General features: G+C 43.4%; 1 protein-coding gene across 3 annotated transcripts in view; it reads right to left on the bottom strand.

Annotated features, from left to right (window-relative positions):
- Positions 1-23959, bottom strand: part of ACOXL (acyl-CoA oxidase like) — a 384752-nt gene that overhangs the window by 154030 nt on the left and 206763 nt on the right. For all 3 annotated transcript variants that reach the window (XM_003926733.4, XM_074396963.1, XM_074396961.1), the window contains one exon: positions 13784-13937. In XM_003926733.4, coding sequence (XP_003926782.1) covers positions 13784-13937 — 154 coding nt within the window. The remainder of the gene's footprint in view (positions 1-13783; positions 13938-23959) is intronic.

Genomic DNA, 23959 nt, shown 5'->3' with positions numbered 1-23959 from the left:
GCAGAATGCTCAGAAAGTGACAGCAGAGGAGAGAAGCCTAGGCTTTAATCCAAAACCCCAGAACTTTGGGATTTTTCTTGAAGGGTCTCGACCCTTCCAGAGAAACATATCTCTGACCAATAAAATAAAAAGAAAGGGAGTTGGTCAGAAACCAGTTGATGCCCTGGAAAAATGAGGCTCTTGAGCAAAGAGTCTGTGTGATAAAGTTGTCTTAGTAACCACTGAGAAGGCCCTTCTACTAGGGGGCCATATTGACACTTGGACCTCAGACAGATCCTTCATGGGAAGTTTGCCAGATCCAGCCTTGGACTCTCTGAGTACGGACAGTGCCTGAACTCCTTCCACCTACCCACAAGTCATTTGGCATTATGGTGAAGCTCAACTCAACCCTGTCCTGCCCACAAATGCAATCCCAGCCAGCTGGACTCAGCTATCCATGACCCAAGCACTAGCCAGAATTTTTCATGGTTCTGCAGCTTAAGAAACTGTATAGGAAGCAAAAGGGCCTCTGCCACATCAGATCTATGTCAGGCTGACCTACCGGTCTGCAGTGAAATGTACATGTCTCGGGGTTTGCTGTGAGAAGCTAAGTATTTAAACAAACACCATCTCTGTTATTCCAGGGAACAGTAAGTCTGCAGCATCAAGGTTGGAGGGGAGATCTTCGAGTGACTGTCTCTGCTCGCACCAGCCTGCTGCCTGCCTGGTGCCCACTTTGCCTGAAGGACTGTTGCAGATGAGCTTTGAGACCCACCTAGGGCTGGGCAGGAGCCCACTGTGCTCTTGCATTTTTCAGTCTGTTTTTTTGTTTGTTTGGCTAGAGGTTTTTTTGTTTTGTTTGTTTGTTTTTTCCAGACAGAGTCTCACTTGGTCACACAGGCACAGTGGCACAATCTCAGCTCACTGCAACCTCTGCCTCCTGGGTTCAAGGAATTCTCCTGCCTCAGCTTTCCAAGAAGCTGGGACTACAGGTGCACACTGCCACACCCAATTAATTTTTATATTTTTAGTAGAGACGGGGTTTTACCGTGTTGGCCAGAATGGTCTTGATCTCCTGACCTCGTGATCTGCCTGCCTCAGCCTCCCAAAGTGCTGGGATTACAGGCATGAGCCACTGTGCCTGGCCTCAATCTGGTCTTTTTTTTTTTTTTTTTCTTTTTTTCATAGTTCTTCTGGATCTTCCTTGGTCTTTGGCTCCTGAGTGCTCTTAGCTGTTTACATTCACAATCCCTGTGCCCTTCCTCTGCAGCCCACAGAAACCAGGAGCCACATGGAACAAGCAGGAACAGAGGCCACGAGCTCCTTCAGGAGTGGAGTAAGGGCTTGAGCTCCAGCATGCAGGCTTTGCAACATCTCTTTGGGATTCCCAGAGATCTGATTTGTTTATTTTAGGCCTTGGCTCTGTTCCAAGGGTTGGTTGATGCCAGATAAATGAGGTGGTGGTGAATCTCCCTGAGGAGTTAGTCCTGGGACAAAGTCTACTGAATAAGCAGGGGGCTCTGCCTCACATCACTTTCTGAAAAAATTTACAAACACTTGCAATTGTTTCAGTGTTCCCTTATGCAATCATTAAATATAATTGCTCAGTCACTGCCTGGCTGGATTACATCTCCAAGCAGCAAAGAGCAGCTCCGCATCTAATGTGAAAGGAAGGATCAGCACGTGTTTGCTGATAACCTTATCGTTGTGCCAGGTTGCAGAGCTTTTTTGAGACTTCGCTGCACTCCAAGTTTGTAGATATTTTTTTTCACTCTGCTTTAGCTGTTTCTGTTCTTCTTCATAAAATTCTGGAACACGCTGAGGAGAAACAGGAAAGCTGGGGCCAGATAAGAGAAGGCCCTCCACTGATGTGGGGAAACATAAAGTCCGGCTGTGAAGACTGGCCCTGAGGGCATGGTGACACGAGAGAGGCAACTTCTGGAGTTAGTTTCAAAGGAGCTAAATGGAGGGCACAGGCCCTGGCCATGGGCATCCGGGCTCAGGTAACGCAAGGGCCAGGAGACACTGCAGGAGGTCCCTGTGATGAGTGTGGCTCTGCAGGGCCACGGCCATCAGCTGAGCTCCGGCTCTCCCCCAGTGGAGGGCTGGTAGAGACCCTGTGGTGTGTTTAGGTCCCGGGCCTGTAGACCCCCATGCTTTGGTGTCAGCAGTGGCTGAGAAGGTGGCTTTCCTCCATGGTCCAAAGCCACACCCCGAGGAACCCCAACCAGGCAGCTCCCATGTGTGTCTAATGGGTCCTGGTGGCAGAGGCGGGAGAAGAGAAGGGGAGAGAGTTCAGATCTTTCACTACGATCTGTTACTACATTCAGCAAAAGGCAAGGAAAGGCGAATCAAGCTTTATTGAATATCTACGATGTTCTGGGCCTTTAAGAGAGAAGGAAACTGAGGCTCCCAGTGGTAAAGTCCAAGGTCACAGAGCCCTGACCACGAGATTCTAACCACACCAAAGCCAGCAGCTCCCTTTCCATGTCAAGGAACCTCTTGTCTCTCAGAACGCCCCCTCTCCGTTGTAAGGCAGAAATGCAAGATCCAGGGCTGCTTCCCCTATTACTCTCTCAGAGGAGTTTAGAAATTCAATCTAGGTTTGCTTGAATATGGAGAAAGAGGCAATGTGAAAGCAGAACTAAATATCAACAGTCCGAAGAACTTGGTTGACCCCACCCAATCCTTAAAGCAAGAAGGTGGGAATCCAAGCGAAGCTGCCAGGCCTGCGTCACATGACTAATCAGAGTCAGCAGAATTCGGCTTTCAGGCAGAATTCCCACATAGGCAGGTGAAGGGTTTTCATCACGTTCAAATGAGGCCAGTTTGATTCTCTCCTTACAAACTGAGATTAGAGGCTGAAATGCAGAACATATGTAAGCATGAAGCAGTGGCCACTGGGAATGTCACAGCTGCATGCCAAGAGCAGAGCTCTGCCAACTCCTGTTCCAGCCTCTCCTTGACTCACCTAAGGGAATTGGGGTGAGTAATTTAACCAAATCCCACCTCACTTGTCTCGACTGTACAACAGGGGAAACAGCAGGAAATGACAGAAAGACTCATAGGAAAAGATGGGTCTGGTCCTGGTAGCTGACTTCCACCACCATGGGAAGGTCCATTCTAACTAATGCTAACCACTGGGCAGCTCAGCAAGACATGTCTATGGACACTGAGTCTTGGGAAGTGAGGACCTACCCAGATTCACATAGTTGGAAAGTTACAAGTTAGATCCAAACTGTGCTCATCCCTTTAAGGAGAACTCTGTTATTTTCTGAAGCAGAGAGGGCAGAAGCCAGCACAGCTCAATTTGCATATGGCAGAGTGGTCTCTGACTTCTATTCCATGCCCTCTATTAACATATACTAACATTTGCTGCATATGGCAGAGTGGTTTAGAGCATGAACTCTGGACATAGTCTCTGGGTTCAAGACATGGCTTTCAATTTCATACTGAGTGGGCAAAAGCTGAAACTATTCTCCTTGAGAACCAGAACAAGACAAGAATGCCACTCTCACCACTCATATTCAACATAGTACTGGAAATCCTAACCAGAGCAATCAGACGAGAGAAATAAATAGAAGGCATCCAAATAGAAAGGGCAGAAGTCAAACTATCTCTGTTTGCAGATGACATAATTCTAGATGTATAAAACCTTATCGTATTTACCCCAAAGCTCTTAGAGCTGATAAACAACTTTGGCAAAGTTTCAGGATAGAAAATTGATGTACAAAAATCAGTAGCATCTATACACCAGCAATGTCCAAATTGAGAGCCAAATCAGAAAGGCAATTCCATTTACAATTGCCACAAAATAAATAAAATACTTAGGAATACAGATAACCAGGAAGGTGAAAGATCTCTACAGTGAGAATTACAAAACACTGCTCAAAGAAATCATAGATGACACAAACAATTGGAAAAACAATCCATGTTCATGAATTGAAAGAATCTATATTGTTAAAATGGCCATACTGCCTAGAGCAATTTATGGATTCAATGCTATTCCTATCAAACTACCAATGGCATTCTTCACAGAATTAGAAACTATTTTAAAATTCATACAGAACCAAAAAGAGCCTGAATAGCTAAAGCAATCCTGAGCAAAATGAACAAAGTGGAAGATATCACATTATTTAATTTCAAACAATACTACAAGGCTACAGTAACCAAAGCAGCAAGATACTGGTACAAGAACAGACACATAGACCAATGCAACAGAATAGAGAGCCCAGAAATAAAGCCACACACCTATAATCACCTGATCTTCGCCAAAGATGACAAACACAGGCAATGGGGAAAAGACTCTCTATTCAGTGAATGGTCCTGGAATAACTGGCTAGCCATATGCAGAAGATTGGAACTGGAACCGTTCCTTATACCATATACAAAAATTAACTCAAGATGGATTACAGATTTAAATATAAAACCTAAAACTATAAAAACCCTGGAAGATGACCTAGGAAATACCATTCCGGACATAGGCCCTAGCACAGATTTCATGACAAAGAAGCCAAAGCAATTGCAAAAAAAAAAAAAAAAAAAAAATTGACAAATGAGACCTAATTGAATGAAAGGGTATTTGCACAGCAAAGGAAACTATCAACAGAATAAACAGACAACCTACAGAATGGGAGAAAATATTTGCCAACTACGCATCCAACAAAGGTCTAATACCCAAAAGGAGCTTAAACAATTAACAAGAAGAAAACAAACAATTCTATTATAAAGTGGGCAAAGAACATGAACAAGACACTTTTCAAAGAAGGCATATAGGCAGCTAACAAACATACGAAAAAATGCTCAACATCACTAATCATTAGAGAAATGCAAATTAAAATTACAATGAGATACCATCTCACACAAGTCAGAATGGCTATTACTAAAAAGTAAAAAAGTAACAGATATTGGCAAGGTTGCAGAGAAAAGGGAACACTTATATACTGCTGGTGGGAATGTAAATTGGCTCAGCCACTGTGAAAAGCAGTTTAGTAATTTATCACAGAACTTAAAACAGAATTACCGTTTGACCTAGAAATCTCATTAATGAATATATGCCCAAATAAATATAAATCATTCTACCATCAAGACACATGCACACATATGTTCATGGCAGCAATATTTACAATAACAAAGACATAAAATCAACCTAAATGCCCATCAGTAATAGACTGGATAAAGAAAATGCAGTACATATACACCATGGAATTCTACACAGCCATAAAGAGGAATGAGATCATGTCCTTTGCAGCAACAAGGATGGAGCTGGAGGCCATTATCCTAAGTGAACTAACACAGAAACAGAAAACCGAATACCACATGTTCTCACTTATAAGTGGGAGCTAAACACTGAGTACACATGGACACATACAGGGGAACAACAGACACTGGGGCATACTTGAGGATGGAGGGCAGGAGGAGGGTGAGGATCAAAAAACTACGTATCTGTGATCCCAGCACTTTGGGAGGCCGAGGCGGGTGGATCACGAGGTCGAGAGATCGAGACCATCCTGGTCAACATGGTGAAACCCCGTCTCTACTAAAAATACAAAACATTAGCTGGGCATGGTGGCACGTGCCTGTAATCCCAGCTACTCAGGAGGCTGAGGCAGGAGAATTGCCTGAACCCAGGAGGCGGAGGTTGCCATGAGCCGAGATCGTGCCATTGCACTCCAGCCTGGGTAACAAGTGCGAAAACTCCGTCTCAAAAAAAAAAAAAAAAAACAAAAAAAACAAAAAAAACAAAAAAAAAAAACTATGTATCAAGTACTATGCTTATTACCTGGGTGATGAAATTAGCTGTACACCAAACCCCCATAACACACAATTAACCTCTATGACAAACCTGCAAATGTACCCCTGAACCTAGAAAATACTTTAAAAAGTTAAAAAATAAAATTATAAATTATATGTAATATATTTATATACACATATATAAAATATAAACTCTCTTAAGGCAGTAAACTGAGGCAGTCATAGTCTCATCTGACTTATTTCCTTTGTCTCAAAGATCAGTGTCCTTCAATGCCTAATATCTAGTGTCTTGCAAACTATTTAGCCTAAATATACAGTCCATTATTTTATTGTTTCTTTCAAGAGGGTAGATCTGCCGCCTGTTACTGCATCTTGATCAGAAGTCTCCTAATGCTGAAACCTCAGGGCCTCCTCTCAATCCCACGTACAGCATACAGTGCCGCCTCACATTACCTGGCTTCCTAGGAACATGTACCTAGCACACTGTTCTGTACATAAAGAGAACTTAGCGATACTTAGCAATGATTCTTAATCAGCAATCATTGAGGCTTCGAAGTGCTTGCATGAAAATTATGGAAATTTGAACCAGTACCGTCCATTTAATGATCATATTGTGAACAAGTTTTCTTTTTTGTGTAAAATCTCATTTATCCCAGGTTTTATGCACAAAAAGAAACAGATTATAACCACAAAGGTAAAGATAGAAAAATTATAACTCAGAAACAAAGGAGTAAAAGACTAAAATATGATTTAATTCCAAAGTTTCCCTTCTATTTGTACTCTGCATATGTCTACCTCGCTGCTAAGAATGTTCTTTAAGTAACAGAATATTACTCTTGTAACATTGAGCCCACTGCCCAAAGAAAGCACAAATTGCAAGATTCCTGTAGAAATAGCCAGTTTAAGACGGTCCTGTGATTTCCTAACACAGAGTGATAATGTTATTAAACTGACCGCCAAGTGTTATGGAAACATCAATTTGTGAAGAGAAAGAATCCTAGAATGCAAAGGTTTGAAACCACAGAGCAGTTCAAGAGCAACAGTGCTGGGATCATGAGTTCTCAGTGAGGCCAAACTTGCAGGGCTGCTGTGTGCACTCATTCCTTCCAGATCCAAGATAAACCAAGCAGTTAGAAAGAACTGATCACTTTCTGTGTCAGTGCTCAGAGACATTTGCAGGCCTTTGTCTCTTTCCCACTTTCAAATATAAAATCTTAAGTCTCAAGGGCCGAATTAATAACATTCCAGTGAAAACTAAGTTATCATATTTTGGTCTCAACAGAAGCCAGATTTTGGTTTCTAGCAGGGCTAGAAAATGTATGTCCTGGAAACTCCAGCTTCTTTTGATCACCACAGACACACTCTGATGACCTGCAGCTCTCAACTATATATAGCAAGGCCCTTTCTGTTTGATCAGTGAGTCTGGGCTGTGTTTTACAAACAGTAGGCTACAACACATGAGCAAGTCATGAAATCAGTTTACTGTATCATGACTTGCTTTTTAAAGAATGACACAAAATAAGAAAACATGAGAGTGCCTCACAATAGTAAGGTAGTACTGTTTCATAAAATTTTTTTTTTCAATTTCATATATGTGTGCTTGTAAATGCTAGGTTGTAAAGATTTGTAAAGAAAAGCATACCTTTTACTTTGGGCTAAGGTCAAAAGAATTTGAAAACCACTGGTCTAGAAACTAATTAAGCATTCTGTGTTCAGCTGCTGGTGGGAGTGGACACTGGTTTAACCTATATTGACAATGCCACTCATCATTTAAATCAGGGGTGTCCAATCTTTTGGCTTCCCTGGGCCACAGTGGAAGAAGAATTGTCTTGGGCCACACATAAAACACACAAATACTAATGATAGCTGATGAGATTTTTTTAAAATTCAAAAAGATCTCAAATGTTTTAAGAAAGTTTATGAATTTGCATTGGGCTGCATTCAAAGCAATCCTGGGCTACATGAGGCCTGAGGGCCGTGGAATGGACATGCTTGATTTAAATACTTGACTCCCAAAACACAATCCCAGGTATCCGCCAAATAAGTTAGGTACCAAGGTACTAGAATGTTTTCTATTGTGTTGTTTATAGTAATGAAACAATTTGACATAAGCTGAGGGACTGATTGAATGCATTATGGTATACCTTCAAGATAAATGGTACCAGCTTTGAAAGTTTTACTTCAAGGTTAGGTGGTAGGAAAGAGCTGAAGCAATATCCATATCAAGTCTTAGGTGAAGAGGGGAGGTTATAACATTTCAAATACACACACACACACACCACAGAAAGAATATACTGCAGACAATAAGAATCATCTCTGAGAAGCATAATTTTGGGATATCTTTACTTTTTTGTGCTTTTCTTTATTCTCAAAAATTTCTACGGTGGATATGCATTATTTTTGTAATTGATAAAAATATTGCGAGAAATGTGATTTCAAACAGACTTTGCGCAGCAAAGCAGCTGCCTTCCACGGATGAAGATCACTTCAGGCAAAGGTAACAAACACTGAAGTTAACAGTTGAGAGGAAAAGGGTTTCACTGAAGCCTACGGTTAGAGTAGCAGCAAAAATCAGGTGCAAGAGGCGCCCCTACATTGGCAAACTGTGCAGTGATTTCTCATGCTCCCTCTTCTCAAGTCCCCCGTCTCCTAAACTAGACACACTGACGTAAAAACTTGTCCCCAACAAATGAGCTGTCAAGATGGGTTATGCAGGTTTTAGAGCTAATGAATATCATCACTGCCCTGTTTCTGAGTAGTCTGTAGGCAAAATCAGTGTTCTTTTTCCCTCCAAAAGTAACAAAATTATGTTTTTTGTTTTTAAAAAAAGCATTCAGGGTAAAAAAAAATAATAAAGCAAGAAAAGATCAGCGAGCCAAGTTTTGTGGATTAATTCCAAGTTCTAAGGGTAAGAAAGAAAACAGATGCACAGGGCATTCATTCATTCATTCATTCTTTCTTTCTCTCTGCCCATCAGTCTATCTGTCCATTTGTCTGTCAGCTGGTCACCACTCAGTCCACAACTACCTTCTGAATATTCCACCTAACAGTCAGACTTAGGCTGTAGTGATCAAGGACTTGGTCCCTGCCCTAACTGCCCTCATAGTCTAGCCTCAGTTTACTCATTTGTAAAATGGCAATAAGTGAGAATAGCTGACATGAAGTGTCCGTAAGTGCCAGGCATTGTGCTGCAGTGCTGCAGGCTGAGCCTCTGCACCCAGTCAGCTGCACTACATGGTGCTGGGCCTGACAGCACCCCAGAGCACCTGCTGCAGGCAGCTGTGCAGACAGGGTTCGCCCCTTCTCTAGGTCTGGTTCCTGCTTTTTCCCTTTATTCCTTTCCTCCCCTGCATCCTCACTGAGACCCAGCCATGCCCATCATGTGTCCCTCAGTGTACCACAAACTCCCACACCCTCATCCTGTGTTCAGGTTCCCCTGCCTGGCAGGTCCTCCAGCCCCACCTGGAAGGCTCTTGCTCATTCTTTAAGTTGCTTAAGTGGCGTTGCTTGGGGACTCTCTACTTCACGCTGAGTACTCTGAGCCCCTGCTACCGCACAGGGCCTGTCTCATTGTGCTGGGCTCTGCCACCACCTGTCTACCTTGTACAATGGCAAGCAATAGAGACCATGTGGCATCTTTTTTCTCCAAATCCCCAGCCTGGGCACATCAAGGAAACATCAACTCCTACTTCCTGAGTCCATGTGTTACGCATTTTATGCTCTTTTTTTTTTATTGCATTTTAGGTTTTGGGGTACATGTGAAGAACATGCAAGATTGTTGCATAGGTACACACATGGCAGTGTGGTTTGCTGCCTTCCTTCCCCTCACCTGTATCTGTCATTTCTCCCCATGCTATCTCTTCCCACCTCCCCACCCCCCCGTCCCTCCCCCATTTCCCCCCAACGGACCCCAGTGTGTAGTGCTCCCCTCCCTGTGTCCATGTATAAGCCTTCCCTTGTAGAGGTTGTGGGAGTTAAATTCTATGAGACAAAGAGCATAAAATGAGAACGCATTTTATGCTCTTTGTCTCATAGAATTTAACTCCCACAACCTCTACAAGGAAAGGCTTATCTCCATATTACGTACGGAAAAACTGAGGAACAGGGTGGGAATAACTGGCCCAAAGTCACACCCAGGATTACTGGCTTCAAAGACAGTAAATATGTGTTGAAATACTTTTTTTTGAAGCAAGATCTACCTAGTACTACAAGCCAAAAAAAAAAACAAACGAAAACAAAACAAAACAAAACAAAAAACCAGGGAGAGATGGTCTTCAGTATCCTCTCAGTAGCCCCAGATTCAAGCATAGACTTCACTCCCAGGGAGTTCCAGCCTGAAAAATATGCAGTGTGTGTGCATATGAGCTTAAAACAACTAGAAGATGCTTATTCTTTTCTTTCAACAAATATTTGTGTCTCTACAAATATCCCCTTGCTAGGTGCCAGGTGGATTGGGGGTGGGGAGGAGAAGGGAAGGAACAAAGAAATCAGGGTGATGATACTGTGATACTGCGATCTAATAAGAAATGCACATTTTGTTTCATCCCTTGTTCCTGGCACAGAGCTCCTAAAACTTTTGTAATTTCTGGAGGGATGCTAGAAGCATTCTTTGTTCTAAATTTGCTCTTTGATCCTGGTTCCTGACACAGAGCTCTTAAACCTCTTGGAATTTCCTGGGTGTTGGAGCATCTTTTGTTCTAATGAGGCAACTCCTAGTGGGCACGTGGACAGCTTCAGGATGGGGCCTGGTCATCAGAAATGCCAAGCCATGGTTAGAAGCTCAGAGTTTTTATGCCCTCCCTGAAACCCCCACCATCCTCCAGGAAGGAGAGGGGAGTTAGAGATTGAGTTATTAATTGATCATGCCTATGTGAAGAAGCCTCTATAAAAATCCCTAAAATATGTGGTTCAGAGAGCTTCCAGGTTGGTGAACACATTCTTGTACTGGGTGGGGTGGTGCACACCAACTCCAGATGCACAGAAGCTCCCGTGCTCAGAATCTTTCTGAACCTCAGCCGATCTGGCTGTTTATCTGTATCCTTAATTATTTCCAGTAAACATTTAAGTGTGTCCCTGAGTACTGTGAGCTGTTATAGCAAATTATTGAACCTAAGGAGAGGGTCATGGGAATTCCTAAATTATAGACAAATAGGCAAAACTGTGGGTAGACCTGGAACAATGTCTCACACCTGTAATTCCAGCATTTTGGGAGGGTGTGTTGGGAGGATGACTTGAGGCCAGGAGTTTGAGACCAGCCTGGGCAACATAGTAAGATCCCTCTCTCTACCAAAAATAAATTAGCCAGATATAGTAGTGTGCACCTGTAGTCCCAGCTACTTGGGAGGCTGAGGGAAGACTCTTTGAGCCAAGGAGTTTGAGGCTACAGTGAGCTGTGATTGTGCCAGTGTACTCCAGCTTGGGTGACAGTGAGACCCTGTCTCAATAACAATAAAACCAGTGAGGGTAACCTAGAGAAACACTATTTGCGACTAGCATCCAAAGTTGGGGGAAGATTTATGGAACTTAGGCCTTAATCTGTGGAGTCTGCATGTACTCCAGGTAGCCAGTGTCAGAATGAATTAAATTGTAGAGCAGGGGTCCCCAGTCCCCAGGCCACAAATCGTACCAGACCGTGGCCTGTCAGGAACCAGGCCACACAGCAAGAGGTGAGCGGTGGGAGCAAGGATCACTGCCTGAGTTCCATCTCCTGTCAGATCAGTGGCACCATTAGATTCTCATGGGAGCATGAACCCTATTGTGAACCGCACACATGAGGGATCTAGGTTGTGCACTCCTTATGAGAATCTAATGCCTGATGATCTGAGGTGGAACAGTTTCATCCCGAAACCATCCCCTCTACCTTGCCCCCCCCAGACCCCCAACACCACCTATGGAAAAACTGTCTTCCACAAAACCATTCCCTGATGCCAAAAAGGTTGAAGGCTACTATTGTAGAGCACTCCATTATTGTCCACAGAGAATTAGAGAACTGCTTGTTACGGAGAAGCCACACATCTGGTGTTGGAAGTATTGTGAGCAGAGGACACAGCATTTGCCTTTTAGGGTCCTCTGCCCTAGGTTGCTTAGAAGCTGCCGGGTGCAGAGCTCTGTGAGGCAGCATGCCCGGGGGCCTGGCATTCCAGCATGCAGATGTGTCTTCTCTAACAAGGTGGGGCCATTTCTGCACTGCTGGGTGGTCCTGGGCAGCACAGGTAAGCATGACAGGCCAGACCACTGGAGAGCAGGCAAGGGTGATTGTTCCGGGTGGTATTTCCAGGGCTCGGCATTGACCCTGGGGAAATATGGCCTCCCATAATGAGCACTGGAGCCAGGACGGAGAGACGAGGGTTAGGATGACAAGAGGCACACAGGAGGATCTCTGTGCAGGGAGGCTATAAAGGCCTGGGGGTAAGAGAATTACCCCCAGGTAATTGGGCTATGAGGAGCCCAGAGGACCAGGAGCCTGCAGGGGGTTCTGAGCGAGCCCTCAGGCTGAGTCACTTGTCAAGACTACAGTTTCTGAGCTCAGGGCCCACAGCAATGCCCCAACTCCCCACTATGTGGGCTGCCCCTGCCTGCAGGGCCACTTCAGATCAAACCCCCCACCTGCTGACCTAACCTTCTTACTCTACCCCCGAATCCCTAGGCTGTGTTCCCAGCTACTGCCAGCCTGCTGATTGAAGGGACAGCCACCTCCTGGAGATGCAGACGGAAACTAACTCCCTGGCAGGGCACTCCTCAGCTAAGGAGAGTCACATTGAACCACTGCCCCAACTGCCTTGGAGAGCCTCAGTTCCTGGCCAGCTGCACCCTACGCCAGCTATTATTTTCTTCTCCTTTCCCTTTCTTTTCCACATGGACCCCATGCAGCATCCCCATAGGAATGAAGCAGGCATGCCCCACCTGCCACCATCGTCAGGGACACATCTTCACTCAGCCACCTAAAAGAAATGATCACACTGGCTTTCAGATGGACAAACACCATGGATCACATGGAAGAGTCCCTTAGGCTCTGCCCTCAGCTCTGCCTCTTATGAAGGCTTAGCCCATCTTCACCACGGCCCCTCTGTACAATCTGTTAGCTCCACACTAAGGGAATTGGCTTTTCTGAAATTTATCCTTCCCCTTTGATTTTCTACAGCTGCCCTTGACCCATTTTCTACTGAGGCTAAAACTCTTCATCTCCCACTTCATGTTCAGAGGTGCTGTTTTTAGGCAAATAGTTGACCAAGTTCAGCATTAAATTCAGACCAAAAGCCAACAGGGGCTCCCTCCTCCCATCCTCTTCTGGGGCGTGGTCTGGAGTTCCGGGAGGGGCTGCCTCTGGCCTGCACTGGAATGAGGCGCAGAGCAGGGACTGCAGTCCCGCTGTGCCACTGCGTCACAGGCCCACAGCCTCATGCTGCTTGCCCTGTTCTCAGACACTCAACTTGGGTTCACTTTGTGATGGGCTCTAGACCCCTGCATGGGTGCGGAAACCTGCAGAGTCCTGTAGGGCCTCTGCTCTCATGATTGCACACAAATCCAGCTGCTCTCAGAAACCCCTTCAACTCCCCCAAATGTTCATATTGGAATTTCTCACACCTCGTGCTTCTCATCGCACAATCCACTCTGAGACTGGGGCTGGGGGCACACCAGGAAGTCTCTGAATGTTCCGCCTGCTGCGTCCTCACCTGGGGTGGGAAACCCTCGAGGTCATTTCCTGTGTTCGCCCCAAGGGATTCAAACACTGGAGCGGAGCTTTGAGCGTCTGAACCTTCAGTGGCCCTTTCCCACTCTGTCCATCAAGTTTTGGTGGACTACCTTTGCCCTACCAAGTTTCATCACACGTATTTCCTGCCTCCACAGGCCAGCCGTTTTACAAACACGAGCTCTAGCATCATATGAGGGAGACAGGAAAGACTGCAAGGCTGGTAAGGAAGGAATCTGGAGTCACCGCTAGTTGGGATTTCCATTTGACTCTGAAGCATGTTCTCTGCCCGCCCCACAGTGCTCCCCCAGGGTGTCCCGTATGGTAGAGACCCGCAGGGCTGCAGGCCTTGGGGCTCACCATTCCTCCGGTGCACTCGCGGCAGGCCTGCAGGCAGCGGATGTGCTCCCAGGTGCTGTAGGCCTTCAGCCCCGCCACCAGAGCCTGCAGCGAGCGACGGCTGACCAGCTCCTTTCCCTGGAAGACATCCTCATCCAGGAGGGCCCCAGCATACCTGCGGGACAAAGCCACCATGAGTCTCCACCACAACATTCTCTCCTCTACTTTCTGTCCAAGTTTACTTTTCTTCCAGTTCATTTATAGGCCTCACCACTTACACTGACATCTGTCTAGGCATCCCTTGACCCAGCAAAAAGTGGGCCCTATGCTCAACTCTCCTCTTCTTTTGGTCTACACACATAGGATCATGTTCCAAATTATTTTCTTTCATCCAGACACAAAAAAGTTTCACATGCCTCTTGTATTTGTAACTTTTTAATTCCACTTCCATTGGAAATTCTGCACCTTACAACGATACAGTATACCTCAATTCCACTACCCCATCCACTTTGGTACTGTTGAGATTTTATATATAAAGATATGTGTGTGTGTATGTGTGTGTGTGTGTGTATATATATATATATATATATATATATATATATATATATATCTCAACACAGATCTTCTACATGTGTTATAAACCTCATTGCTACTTTTGCTTTAAACAGCTTACACTTTTCCCTAATCAACATTGTTAAGGAATAACAAAACAATGACACATTCATTCAAAGTGCACCACTTGAAGAGTTTTGACAACGATACATACCCAGGAGAATAGTATTGCAATCAAGCTACAGAACAAAATGCCTTATGCTTTTTGCAGTCCATTTCTTTCTTTACTCCCACCCTAAACTACTGATCTGTTCTCTGATACTATAGATGAGATGTATTTTACGTAAATGGAATTGCAGATTATGTGTTGTGTCTTGCTTCTTTCAATCAGCATGCTGTTTTGATATTCACCCACATTACAATATGTATTTGTAGTTGTTGCTTTTTGTTGCTAGCAGGAATCTAGTCTACGGAACGCACTCATCACATTCATTTATGCATTCACTTGTTGATGAACATTTTGGTTGTTTCCAGTTTGGGACTATTGCAAATAAAACTGTTAGGAAAATTAACGTACAATTCTCAGAGAAAATACATTTCTTCATTTTTCTTGAATAAATATATTGAAGTAAAATGTCTCAATCATACGGTAGATGCATTGTGAACTTTGTAAGAAACTGTCAAATAATTTTCCAAAGTGGTAATGCAATTTTACATTCTTACCAATGGTGTACAAACATTCTAGTTGTTCTACATTCCTGCCAAAAATGGGTCTTTACAGTGTTTTAAATGTTAGTCATTCTAGTGTATATGTAATGGTATCTCCTTATGGAAAAATGGAAATAGAATTTCCTGTTTCATAGGGTTGCTGAGAAAACTGAGGCTCAACTGAGGTAGACATACCTCGGTCAAGGTGCCACACGCATGAGGGTAGAGCTAGAATTTAAACCCAGGGCTCTCTATTCCTACATAGCTTGCTCTTTTCATTATAAATAATGTTCCTGTCAGTGCCCTAAGCAAGTTTGTAGCATTTTTTTTTTTTTTGAGACAGAGTCTCACGGTGTCGCCAGGCACCAGGCTGGAGTGCAGTGGTGCGATCTCAGCTCACTGCAACCTTTGCCTCCCGGGATCAAGCAATTCTCCTGCCTCAGACTCCTGAGTAGCTGGGACTACAGGTGCATACCACCACACCTAGCTAATTTTTTGTATTTTTTAGTAGAGACAGGGTTTCATCATGCTGGCCAAGATGGTCTCTATCTCTTGACTTTGTGATCCACCTGCCTCACCCTCCCAAAGTGCTGGGATTACAGGCTTGAGTTTGTGGCATTTTTATCTATGCTATAGTATCATCACCCATGATCCGGGCTGTGACTATAATACAATGACTCTCAGAGAATCTCAGAAATGGGCATTTTTAAAAATGTATACATAATTCCCCACTCATCTCTCCAGTCTCACACACATCCATTTCTCCCCATTCCCCAGGGATGGAAATAGGTGGGAAATAAGAAATAAATAGTCTTTGAGAAAAGGATTGTGAGAAACCTCAGACAAGCTTCCAACTGCCATGTGGACAGGTGTACCAGTGGCTCTTGCTCTTTGTTGTACCCTTATATTTGTTTAACAAAGGAGTCTGTGAAGTCTTCCATGTTCAGTGTGTTTTAGAGAACAGAAGGAGCATGTCTTAGGAAATTCTGATATAAGAAACCCTTGGTGGCCCAAAAGACAAATTAGGAAATAGAAATTTTTGAGGCAAAATTATTTCTCATTTCTAAACATGTTTACTTAATAGGTAATGTCTCAAGAAATGAAAGGTATTTGTTTATGGGTTGCATCCACTCAAAGAAGAGGTTAAACAAAGTATTAGAACTGTATTAGTCTGCTTTTACATGCTGATAAAGACATACCTGAGACTGGGTAATTTATAAAGCAAAGAAGTTTAATGGACTCACAGTTTCACATAGCTGGGATGGACTCAAAATCATGGTGGAATGCAAAAGGCACATTTTACATGGTAGCAGGCAAGAGAGAATGAAACCTAAGAGAAAGGGGAAACCCCTTATAAAACAATCAGATCTCATGGGGGTGGTTTTTTCTCTATACTGTTCTTGTGGTAGTGAATAAGTCTTACTACAACAAGAGTAGTACAGGGAAAAGCAACCCCATGATTCAATTAGCCCCCACTGAGTCTCTCTCATAACATGTGGGAATTATGAGAGCTATAATTCAAGATGAGATTTGGGTGTGTACACAGCCAAACTGCATCATTCCACTCTTGGCCCCTTCCGAGTCTCATGTCCTCACATTTAAAAACTAATCACGCCTTCCCAACAGTCCCCCAAAGTCTTAAGTCATTTCAGCATTAACTCAAAAGCTCACAGTCCAAAGTCTCATCTCAGACAAAGCAAGTCAAAGAAAGTCAAAAGCAAGTTAGTTAGTTCCTAGATACAGTGGGGGTACAGGCATTGGGTAAATATAGCTGTTCCAAATGGGAGAAATTGGCTAAAACAAAGAGGCTACAGGTCCAATGCAAGTTCAAAATCCAGTAGGGCAGTCAAATCTTAAAGCTCCAAAATGGTCTCCTTTGACTCCGTGTCTCACATCCAGGTCACACTGATGCAAGAGGTGGGTTTCCATGGTCTTTGGTAGCTCCACCCCTCTGGCTTTGTAGGGTACAGCCCCCACTCCCAGCTGTTTTCACAGGCTGGCAGTGAGGATGGCTTTTCCCAGTACATGGTGCAAGCTGTCAGTGGATCTACCATTATTAGGTCTGGAGGATGGTGGCCATCTTCTCAAAGCTCCACTAGGCAGTATTCCAGTGGGGAGTCTGTGTAGGGGCTTCAACCCCACATTTCCCTTTCACACTACCCTAGCAAAGGTTCTCCATGAGGGCCCCGCCCCTGCAGCAAACTTATGCCTGGACATCCAGACATTTCCATACATCTTCTGAAATCTAGGCAGAGGTTCCCAAACCTCAATTCTTAAGTTCTGTGCACCTGCAGGCTCACCACCACATGGAAGCAGCCAAGGCTTAGGGCTTACACTCTTTGAAGCCATGCCTCCAGATGTACCTTGGCCCTTTTTAGCCATGGCTAGAGCAACTGGGATGCAGGGCACAAAATCTGTAGGCTGCACACAGCAGGAGGGCCCTGAGCCTGGCCCAGGAAATCATTTTTTCCTCCTAGGCCTCCCAGCTCATGACGGAAGGGGCTGCTGCAAAGGTCTCTGACATGCTCTGGAAACATTTTCCTCATTGTCTTGGGGATAAGCATTTGGTTCCTCATTACTTATGCAAATTTCTCCAGCAGGCTTGAATTTTTCCTCAGAAAATGAGTTTTTCTTTTCTATTGCATCTTTAGGCTGTAAATTTTCTGAACAAGTATACTGTTTACCTTTTAAAACAGAGTGCTCTTAACAGCACCTAAATCACATCTTGAATGCTTTGCTGCTTAGAAATTTCTTCTGCTAGATACCCTAAATCATCTTCCTCAAGTTCAAAGTTCTACAGATCTTTAGGGCAGGGGCAAAATGCCGCCAGTCTCTTTGCTAAAACATAGAAAGAGTCACTTTTATTTCAGTTTCCAATAGGTTCCTCATCTCCATCTGAGCCCACCTCAGCCTGGATTTCATTGTCTCTATCATTATTAGCATTTTTGTCAAAGCTTTTTAAGAAGTCGCCAGGAAGTTCCAAACTTTCCCCCATTTTCCTTTCTTCTTCTGAGCTTTCCAAACTGTTCCACCCTCTGCCTGTTACCCAGTTCCATAGTCATTGGATGTGTTTACAGCAGCACAACATTCTATTGGTACCAATTTACTGTACTAGTCAATTTTCATGCCACTGATAAAGACATGCCCAAGACTAGGTAATTTATAAAGAAAAACAGGTTTAATGGACTCACAGTTCCATGTGGCTGGGGAGGCCTCACAATCATGGTGGGAGGTGAAAAGCATATCTTACATGGTGGCAGGTAACAAGAGAATGGAAGACAAGTGAAAGGGGTTTCCCCTTATAAAACCATCAGATCTTGTGAGATTTATTCACTATCACAGTATGGGGAAAACTGCCCCCATGATTCAATTATATCCCACTAGATCACTCCCACAACACATGGGAATTATGGGAGCTACAGTTCAAGATGAGATTTGGGTGGGGACACAGCCAAACAATATCAAGAACCCACCATCATGGTAAGATTCATGAGAAATACCACAATATATCTAAAACCATAAAGTCAATGAGATGGCAGGATTCTATATATCAAAGTTTATTTAGCATAAAAAGACCAAACAAGACTTTTTGTCAATAAGCTATTAGAATCATATTTAAAAAAAAAAAATCCAGTGCACAAATTGCAGTATCCATTTGATGAGTAATGTCTCAGGTGCTTAACTATCCTGAACTTCATTTTTTGACAAAGAGAAGACTTGGTGTGTTTCTGCAAATTGTCAAGGGTTGTTACACTCATTCATTTATTCAATAAATATTCATAAAGTCTAACTTTGTGCAAGGCACCATTACAGGTGCTATTTAAACATCAATCAAAAAACAAAGAGAAAAAAATATCTGTCCTGCTGATTTGTCTTGAGACATTAAATGAGTTACTATACATGAAATATTAGGACAGTGCTGGTTAATGGTGAGCACTTTACTATGTGTTAACTGTTTTCTTAATTTTACCCTTACAGGTATTGGGTAAATGGAGATTTCCCAAAAGAAAAAGTGAATCCAGTTGAAAGGCAGCAGCACAGACAGTGCTGCGGCCCCTCCTTGCCTGGGATCCATCCTGGACTACTTGAGCTGCCCATTTGGCCCAGAATAAAGAGGAAAGGCAGACCCTAAAATACTCACTTTGGCAGGAGCACTGCAAATATTGATTTTTTAAAATTGTTAGTCATTTTGTAAGCTAGGAAATTCATCCCTGCAGCAAATCCCACTAGATTATTACAAAGGGAGATACTAGCTCCCAGCTTCCTTGGCCAGTTACCTGATGGACCCTTCAGAAATCTATGTTTCAAAGACAATCACATGATTTAAAAGCAAAATTTCAACCAATCCCACAGCTAAGTGTGATATAGTTACAATTTCATTTAATCAGGTGAAGCAACCTATGCAGAGAGCCAGATGCTACTAGGTGTGATGATACCAAATTATGGATCCACAACTTCTGTACTCACAGAATTTACAATCACAAACCAAAAGTTACAGTGCAATGACAAGAGGGACCCACGCTCCTGCTCTAGCAAACTTATATAGGGGCTCCTTATTCCACAAGGGGCTCTGTGAGAGTGTCTTAGACAAGTTGGCAACCCGAACTGGGTATCAAAAGATAAGTATAACTTATCAGATAAGGGAAGCAAGAGTGTGAGGGGAAGCAAGAGTGTGAGGGGCCTCAAGAAAGGCCATAGCAGGAGCACAGGATGGGTGTGGAGGCCTCAGTAGAGGGCAGAGAGGTGGGAGTGGGTAGAGGCGGGAAGGCCAGGTGGGTGGAAGGCACCCCAGGGCCACATGTGGGAGCTTGAGTTTGACTCATGATTTGATTTGGTTCTGTGTCGCTACCCAAATCTCATCTCAAATTGTAATCCCCACATGTCAGGTAAGGGGCCTGGTGGGAGGTGACTGAATCATGGGGGCGGACTTCCTCCTTGCTAGTCTCAAGCTAGTGAGTGGGTTCTCACAAGATCTGGTTGGTTGAAAGTGTGTGACACTTGCCCCTTTGTTTCCTCTCTCTTGCTGCCATGTGAAGAAGCTGCTTGCTTCCCCGTTGCCTTCCACCATGACTGCAAGTTCCCGGAAGACTCTCGGTCATGCTTCCCGTTAAGCCTGTAGAACTGTGAGTCAATTAAACCTCTTTTCCTCATAAATCACCCAATCTCAGGTAGTTCTTTGTGGCAGCGAAGGAACAAACTAACATAACCCAGTACAGAAGATGCTGGAGGGACCCAGGAGGGTGGCAGCTGGCAAGTAGGAATTCAGACTTCATTTCAAGCCAGGGGCTGGTGATTCCTGGGGGACAGATTTGACAAGGGTCAGGCTGAATGGGGTGGGAGTGTGCAACCAGGGATGGTCTGAGAGAGAAGACAAAGAAGGCAGGCTTTGAGTAATTTCAGTGTAGGAGGAAAAATCATCACAATGCGGTCACTGGTAGGATAGGGGGATAGAAAGTTTGAGTTCTGGGGGGATGGCAATAGCAACTAACATTTATTGGGCATTTATTATCCTCCAGACCCTAATCTAAGCATGTTCAAATATTCACTCATTCAATTCTTGTAATAAACCTCTAACTCAGGTATTAGTATTCCTATTTTATAGATGGGGAAACTGAGGTACAGGATGTCAGCAGCTTTCTTTCTCCATATTATACATTTAGTGAATGGCAAGATCAGGATTAGGTCCCCAAAAGTAGGGTCACAGAGGGCCTGCTCTTTGCTGCCACACTAGAGCATGTAGGATATACCGGGCCATGTCCTAAGTTCATTTCATGTGTTAATTCATTTAATCTGTTGACAAATCAAAGTAGGCACAGAAATACCTCATCTAATTGCATTTTGCAGATATTATACTTTTTAAAAATTCAAGATTTGTGGTAACCCTGTATTGAATAAGTCTATCAGAGCGCTTTCTCCACTGCACATGCTCACTTGGTGTCTCTGTACATTTTGGTAATTCTCGGAATATTTCAAACTTTTTCATTATTATTATATCTGTTATGGTGATCACTATCTTTGACGTTACTATTGTAATTCTTTGTGGAGGGGTCACAAACCACACTCACATAAGACAGTGAACTTAATTGGTAAATATTGTGTGTGCTGACTGCAACCCTGATGTATCATTCTCCCATCTCTCTCCCCCTCCTCAGGCCTCTCTCTTCCCTGAAACACAACTATGTTAAAATTAGGCCAATAACCCTACAGTGGCCTCTGAGTGTTCAAGTGAAAGGAAGAGTAGCATGTCTTTCTAAATCAAAAGCTAGAAACACTTTTTTTTTTTAAAGCTAGAAATAATTAAGCCCAGTGAGGAAGGCATGCTGAAAACTGAGATAGGTTGAAAGTTAGGCCTCTTGTTCCAAAATGTTAACCAAGTTGTGAATGCAAAGGGAAACTTCTTGAAGGAAATTAAAAGTGCTACTGCAATGAACACACAAATGATAAGAAAACAACAGACTTTTGCCAATATAGAAAAAGTTTTAGTGATCTGAATGGAAGATTAAACCAATCACGACATTCCCTTAAGCCAAAGCCTAATCCAGAATAAGGTCATAACTCTCTTCAATTCTACCAATGCTGAGAGAAGTGAGGAAGCTACAGAAGAAAAGTTTGAGGCTAGTTAAATTTGTTCTTGAATTTTAAAGAAAGACACCATGTCTATAGCATAAAAGTGCAAGGTGAAGCAGCAAGTGCTGCTTAAGTAGCAAGTTATTCAGAAGATCTGGCTAAGATCAGTGATTATGATGGCTACACTCAACAACATATTTTCAATGTAGGTGAAACAGCCTTGGAAGACATTGCCATCTAGGACTTTCATCAGTACCTGCTTCGAAACTTCAAAGAACAGACAGAATCTCTTGTTAGGGACTAATGCTGCCAGTGGCTTTAAGTTGAAGCCAATGCTCATGTACTATTTAAAAAATCCTACGATCATTAAGAATTATGCTGAATCTACTCTGCCTATGCTCTAGAAATGGAACTACAGCACATGGTGGATAGCACATCTGTTTACAACAGAGTTTACTGAACATTTTAAGCCTGTGGTTGAGACCTATTGCTCAGAAATAAGGATTTTTTTCAAAATGTTACTGCTCATTGACAGTGCACCTGATCATCCAGGAGCTCTGAGGGAGATGTACAAGGAGATGCATGTTGTTTTCATGCCTGCGAATACAACCACCACTCTGCAGCCCATGGACAATGAGTAATTTTGACTTGAAAATCTTATTATTTAATAAATACATTTCATAAGGCTATGGCTGTCACAGATAGTGATTCTTCTGGTGGACCTGGGCAAAGTAAATTGAAAACCTTCTGGAAAAAATTCACCATTCTAAAGACCATTAAGAACATTCTTATGCCGGGTGCGGTGGCTCAAGCCTGTAATCCCAGCACTTTGGGAGGACGAGGCGGGTGGATCACGAGGTCAAGAGATCGAGACCATCCTGGTCAACATGGTGAAACCCCGTCTCTACTAAAAATACAAAAATTAGCTGGGCATGGTGGTGCACACCTGTAGTCCCAGCTACTCGGGAGGCTGAGGCAGGAGAATTGCTTGAACCCAGGAGGCGGAGGTTGCGGTGAGCCGAGATTGCGCCATCGCACTCCAGCCTGGATAACAAAAGTGAAACTCCGTCTCAAAAAAAAAAAAAAACATTCATGATTCATGGGAGGTGGCCAAAATATCAACATCAGCCGGCGTTTGGAAGAAGTTGATGTTCCAACCCTCATGGATGACTTTGAGGGGTTCAAGACTTCAGTAGAGGAAGTTACTGATGTGGGGGAAACAAGAAGAGAATGAGAATTAGAAGTGGAGCTTGAAGGTGTGACTGAATTGCTGTAATCTCATGATAAAACTTTCACGGATGAGGAGTTGCTTCTCATGGATGAGCAAATAAAGTGGTTTCTTGAGATGTAATCTACTCCTGGTGAAAATACTGTGAATATTGTTGAAATAACAAGAGAAGATTTAAAATATCATGTAAACTTAGTTGATAAAGCAGCAGCACGATTTGAGAGGATCGACTCCAATTTTGGAAAAAAGTTCTGCTGTGGGTAAAATGCTACCAAACAGTACCACATGCTACAGAAAAATGTTTCATAAAAGAAGAGTCAATTGATGCAGCAAACTTCACTGTTATCTTAAGACATTGCCACAGCCACCCCAACTTTCAGCAATTACCAACCTGATCAGTAAGTACCTATCAACATCAAGTCAAGACCCTCTACCAGCAAAAAAATTGACTCGCTGAAGTCTCAGATGTCATTAGCATTTTTTAGTATAAAGTTTTTTTTAACAAAGGTATGTGTATTTTTAGACATAAAGATGTTGCACACTTAATAGGCTGCAGTATAGTGTAAATATAACTTTTATATACAGTGGTAAACAAAAAAAATGTGACTCACGTTATTGCAATATTCACTTTATTGCAGTGGTCTAGAACCAAAGTGCAATGTCTCTGAGATATACCTGTACTGACATTCATGCTCTGTTTTTTTTCTTTCTTTCTTTCTCTTTCCTTTTCTTTCTTTCTTTTTTCGTAGTTTTGCTCTTGTCACCCAGGCTAGAGTGCAATGGCGTGATCTCACTGCAACCTCTTGACTCCTGAGTTTAAGCGATTCTCCTGCCTCAGCCTACCGAGTAGCTGGGATTCCAGGCACCCACCACTATGCCCGGCTAATTCTTTTGTATTTTTAGCAGAGATGGGGTTTCACCATGTTGGTCTGGCTGGTCTCAAACTCCGGGCCTCAAGTGATCCACTTGCCTCGGCCTCCCAAAGTGCTGAGATTACAGGCATAAGCCACCACACCAGGCCTCATGCTCTGTTTCTAATGAGGGAATGCACATCCAGATAATTTAAGTGGTTGCTCATATGAATGGTAAGTGGAGAGACTGGAATTTGAACTCAGAATAGTCTGGAAACTGTCCGCTTCCTG

The sequence above is a fragment of the Saimiri boliviensis genome, chromosome 1, assembly GCF_048565385.1.
Source record: "Saimiri boliviensis isolate mSaiBol1 chromosome 1, mSaiBol1.pri, whole genome shotgun sequence".
In the NCBI taxonomy this organism is placed as follows: domain Eukaryota; kingdom Metazoa; phylum Chordata; class Mammalia; order Primates; family Cebidae; genus Saimiri; species Saimiri boliviensis.
This window is presented reverse-complemented; position numbering and strand designations above follow the sequence as displayed.